The sequence below is a fragment of the Cyprinus carpio genome, chromosome B22, assembly GCF_018340385.1.
Source record: "Cyprinus carpio isolate SPL01 chromosome B22, ASM1834038v1, whole genome shotgun sequence".
NCBI lineage: Eukaryota > Metazoa > Chordata > Actinopteri > Cypriniformes > Cyprinidae > Cyprinus > Cyprinus carpio.
In genome coordinates, this window is record NC_056618.1 from 9913601 (window position 1) to 9919213 (window position 5613).

The 5613-nt window shown below is 36.6% G+C and overlaps 1 protein-coding gene across 1 annotated transcript; it reads right to left on the minus strand.

Annotated features, from left to right (window-relative positions):
- Positions 1–698: 698 nt before the first annotated feature.
- Positions 699–3822, minus strand: LOC122141707. The gene is made up of 6 exons (XM_042749708.1): positions 3702–3822; positions 2702–3037; positions 2438–2551; positions 1787–1866; positions 1576–1632; positions 699–1054 (listed from the first exon to the last, which is right to left on the minus strand). The coding sequence occupies exons 1-5, from the start codon at positions 3748–3750 to the stop codon at positions 1606–1608; spliced, it is 606 nt and encodes a 201-aa protein (XP_042605642.1). The 5' UTR covers positions 3751–3822; the 3' UTR covers positions 699–1054; positions 1576–1605.
- Positions 3823–5613: the final 1791 nt, after the last annotated feature.

Genomic DNA, 5613 nt, shown 5'->3' on the forward strand with positions numbered 1-5613 from the left:
TTGTAGATATCTCTGGGGGTGATTTTTTTCTCTCTTGTTTTTTTTTTCTCTCTCTCCTGAAGCCAACAAGGAAGTGTCTTAAAACTGTAATTCATCACTGGCCGCTAGAGACTGGCTGCAAAAGGGAGTCAATCCCATAGACTCCCCCATGTTAAGATGCCAAACATTACAGCAGAGAAAACATGTTTAACAGCCTGGTTCAAAAAAATGATTTTGGTCTATATAGTTAATTTTTCCCTTCATGACAACTGTGAGGGGGTGGCCACTTGAGTGACAGGTGCCAGGTATTGCTGCTGCTGACACTGAACGCTGCTTGGTAAGCCCTACAGGTGACGTCACGGACACTACGTCCATGTTTTCATGCAGTCTATGGTTTTTCCTGCTGTCTGGAAGGAGTTTTCAATATAGTAATTGGTCATGTGACATTTAGTGCTTAGAAGCTGCGCTACACTCCAGCAAAGGCAAAACACAGTAAAAACTGAAAGTGAGTAAAAAAGACTTAAGATGTTGATAAAGGTGTTTCGAATTATTTTTGGTGTACTTGTTTTTTGTTTTGCCTTCGGACATCAGCACTACTGAAAAAAAAATAAGTCTTACTAGAATTTCTCATTTTAGTTAGTTACGATCCCCAAAACTGATGAAAACTGAATCAGTTATTATCCACTACATATTTGCATGATACCATAAACATTACAACAGTGAATCAAACATTGAATTTATTCTTAAAATGATTCCAAGGCATTGTCAGACAAAGAAAAAGATCTTTATAAAAACAGGATGTGATATAGGCCTAGACAAGAATAGCTCTTCACTAGCACCACTAATGATGGAAATAAGTACTGAAACTTGCACGGCTTATCAAGGCATGAAAGGTCCTAAATATATAGACATGCATATTCCCATGAATATAAATCTTAATATTAATACAACAGACTCAAACTCTAAGTTCACAGGAGTTTCCTATTAAAAATCATCACATTAAAAAAAGATTTAAGTTTGATTATCTTCTTATGCTAACAGGCACATAGTCTACTTGATCCTCCTCTTCATCTTTCTGGAAAAAAAAGTATAACATAAGATATAATAAAATATGTTAAATAAAGAACAACTACATCAATGGTTTTGGGGGGAAAATAAATGTTTTATCTGTTTTATCATACTAGATACATTTGAAGTTCTGTTATAATGCTACTCTGTGCGGTCGTCACCGGTCTATTAAAACACACAACATATTAAAGCGTGGTGTTGATGTTGCCATGTTTTCTACAAAACAAAAACGGAAATCAAGGGGTTATGACGTCATTGCCAGGTGACACAATGACACAGCCCATGTCACTAGTTAAAATTGCTTATTTCTCTGGATTTAAACATTCTTCGATACATCTGGCATAATGTAAGTACACAAGTCAGCAAAATATATAATACTGTTATAGTAGTTTTTTTGGATATTTTAATAATAAAAAAAAAAAAATTGCACATATTGTGCCTTTAATCTAACTCCTTTTATTTACAGATAGACTCTTAAAACCATAATTCAAAATAAATACGTAAATAAATAATAACAAAATATCTTACTCAGAGGTCTTGTATGCCAGCGATACACATTTAACAGTAAAATGGCTTCTTCTGGAACTACAATGAAGAAAGAAAATATCTATTACTCTTTTATGTTATTATATGATGGATAATTATACAGACAAAAACACAAACACACACTGATCTACATCTGACTCACTGCTGTAATGATACAGAGACACACAAGATATTTAAAAATAAATTTTCTTACCAGTGTATGTGCATTTCTTTCGTAGAACGTTGGCTCATGTATCATGACAACATGAGTGATCTCATCTTCACAAATCTGAACTGTTTGATCAACAGGAATGGATTCAAACTCAAATAGATGGATGAATAATGGACACAACTCAACTATATGTTCTTTACTATGTGTTATTTTAGGGCTTTCAAAGTTGAATCACTAATGCACACAATTAGATATAATGCCGCAATAAAACAATAAAACATCATTAATTCATTAACATTATTATGTATGACATTATTACTTTTCAGCCACTACTAGCAGAGTAAAACAGTAAAAACAGAATGAGTTTTTGCATGGGACATGAATAAAGACAGCTACTCAATAACCAATAACCACATATTATTTAGGAACTAAATCGTTTTACATTCATGAATTATATTAAATTACAATTTGAGCTATCAGTTGATTAAAATCAGTACACTCTTAAACATACATGGAATCTTTCAAATGCAGAAAAGATTCTTTAGATTTCTAAAATGCTCTTCAAAATTGTAAAATAGGATGGAAACTGTTCACTGAAAGTTTCTTAGGGGAACCAAAAAAAAAAAAAAAAAGGTATCACTGCAAAAACACCCTTTGGGAACCTTTATTTTTAAGAGTGTAGGTAACACTTGCCATCTTGATCAGTTTTTCTACATTTCCAGCAGATGCAGAAGATCCCAAATCCAGCGACAATCAACAGAGATTCAGCAACAGCAAAAGAGATCAACACTGTCAGAGAATCTGATTCTGGAGTATGAGGAGGAAAGTAAAAGAGAGACATTGGTGCAAGTTATTTAGTCTGATCTACAACAGTGTTGAGTGAGTTTTTATACAATATGTCACCTCAATCTATAAAACAAGAATATGTGAATAGCAGGACAAATGATCTCTACTCACCATAGACAGAAACATTAAATGTTTTTGATGACAGTTTCGCTCCCCTTCTCTGTTGTTCATAGACTCCAGCGTGTTGAGTTGTGATGTTTGTGATGGTCAGAGATCCAGTCTGATGATCCACCTTCAGTCTGTCTCTGAATCTATCACGAGGAACATCATATGTTGAAAAGATTTGTTTCTCATTGCTGATTTTAACTATGAGAGCCTTCTCAGCTCCATATTTCCATGTTATGTCTTCATCTCCATGTAATTCAGTAACATTAGTTTTTAAAGTGACAGAATCTCCCTCCATCACTGACACTGACTGTATTTCATTTGTTTCTGCACCAAACACACCTGATGAACATGAAGAGGTTTTGTCACAGATTAATGCTCCTGTTGGTTTACAAATCCTGAAATCATTTACATATGAAATGAAAAAAATAACAACAGCAGCAGAGACACAACATGAACAGGGATATATACTGAAATTTGTTTTAAAGTTTTCTGCTGTGGAGCAAAACCAATGTGTAAAGTTAATTTTTTTAGCTGTGCTAAATATTTTCAATACTTAGTAAATGAGTCACTTGGATCAGTATAAAACAAACTCACTGTTTTATTACTGTCTCTCATGCTCTCAGGGCTCCTGCGCATTTGGACTAATGACTTTTCATGACTTTTGTAGATATTTATGATGACTGCAGAAGTTTTACAAATTTAAAAGCATGTAATTCTTTAGAAATAGATTTTAAGTTAAACAAAGATATTTCAAAGCAACTCAGTTGAAGGTTTTGGCTTTCTGAGTTGCCATGTTTTTTTTTTTTTTTTTTTTTTTAGAATTTTATTTTTGCACTTTCCAGCCCAGTGTTAAATTCCAAAAATGACCTGAATTCGATGCAAGTATATATCATAGTAATGATTTATTTGGTACAGACAGTAGCAGATAAAATAGTCTAATTCTTAACAATAGCAGTAGCTCAGAAAAAAAAAAATAAACCATAAAAATGTTTTTAGAACTTACCAGTCAGACTCCAGCAGCACAAACAGAACAAAACAAACATGTGAAACATTTTCTTCTGTGGTTCAGTGACTGATCTAATAAAACCTCTGCTAAAAACACTCAACCTGATGTGACTCCTCCCCGACAGAATTTGACCCTCCTAGTTTACACACTGTATTTGCATATGATATGATGCTATATTTCATCCAGCCCTTGTATTTTAACTGTTTTTAATGGGTGAAAATCTTTATTTATCAGTTAACTTACTTTTTGTAAGCTACGGCTGCCAAAAAAAGAAAATAAACTTAAAGTAAATTAACGTAATTGAAAAAATAAAAAATATGTAAAAAAAAAAAAAACTTGTAAAACCTTTCATAAAAATTTATGTAAAATTATTGTTTTTCCACTTTAATTTTAATTAATAAATAATACATTAAACTTTAATTTTAGGTTTTTTTTTTTTTTTTTCAGCAACAACAGCCACCAATCAACCACCTTTTTTACTAGACTATTTTATTTTTACTACAGTGTACAAGAGAGATTACTGATAAACGTCTCAGGTTACGAATGTAACCATGGTTCCCTGAGTAGGGAACGAGACACTGCGTCCTCTAGGGGTCGCTATGGGGAACACCTCGTCGTGACCTGTGTCTGAAGCATACAAATGAAAAAACACCAAACGAGTTGGCCGGCGACAGCCTCTGACGTCACTACCGGTGCGACTATAAAACAGGCACCGGGAAAACACGTCATTCACTTCTTTGTCTGAAGCTTGCGTCCAAAGCATGGCAGGGAGCTAGAGGATGCAGTGTCCTCGTTCCCTACTCAGGGGAACCATGGTTTACATTCGTAACCTGAGACGTTCCCTTTCAAGGGAACTTCGAACTGCGTCCTCTAGGGTCGCTATGGGGAACAGTATACCCACTCCGCCATGCTGAGGGGAGTGCAGGCCAAAATCATGGCGAACACTAAGTACCAACTCTACCATTTCAATGGGAGTTGCCGGTGGTAGAGCTAAAGGCTTGGAATCAGGAAAGATTCCTTTAAAGGGATACAGCTAGGAACCCTAGCGTTTTATACTAAGTCTAGCCTGTCACACAGGGGCTACAGCTTGCCTCCGCAAAAGCTTGCTGCAGGACCTGTCTCAACAGATCGCCAGTAGCAACACACCTGTTTAGATAGGTATCCGAGGTTACATGGGTGGAGTGGCGCCCAAGATGAATGGGGGCTTTTACCAGCTCAAGAAAGGGCACGAAGCAACCGCGCGAAGCCCTCACCATATAGGATTTTATAAAGAACGCAGAGTACTAGCGTGCGAACTTACCACAGTGTGGATTTCAGAAAGTGTGCAAAAGACTTCCCGTGCACACTTACCATATCATGGATTTTCAAATACTGTTCTAAGGAAGGGCTCTTGTGGCACTCTGATAGAGCAGCTCATAGATGGAATGGTGCATCTAAAAACAGTATGTTTTGAGAGTCATCAACTCGATCTGTGGAAATAATGCTGGAGCGCTCTGGGGAAAAAACAGTGAACTCGGTCTCATATGAGAGGAGAACTCCTGAATCCAGAGTAGCACGCTCATAGGCGACCCTTCTTGGAAAAGGGGAGCGCTGCTAAACTACCACAAGAATCGCCCGAATAGCCCCTCATGTTGAGGGAAGCGATGCTTGAAGTGTATAAACAAATACACACTGGCTGAATGGAGCCCAAGGAACCAAGGTCTAATAATCTCAAGAAAGGGAACGAGGCGGAGCGCGTAACCCTTACCATACAGGATTTCAGAAAGTGCGCAGAGTCTTGCGTGCACACTTACCAATACGTGGATTTTTTAGAAAGTGCGCAAAGTGTTCACGTGCACACTGACCACCATGTGGTTTTCAGAAAGTACACAGAGCTTAGCGTGTGTACCTAAAGGTTCCTAAGCATCGC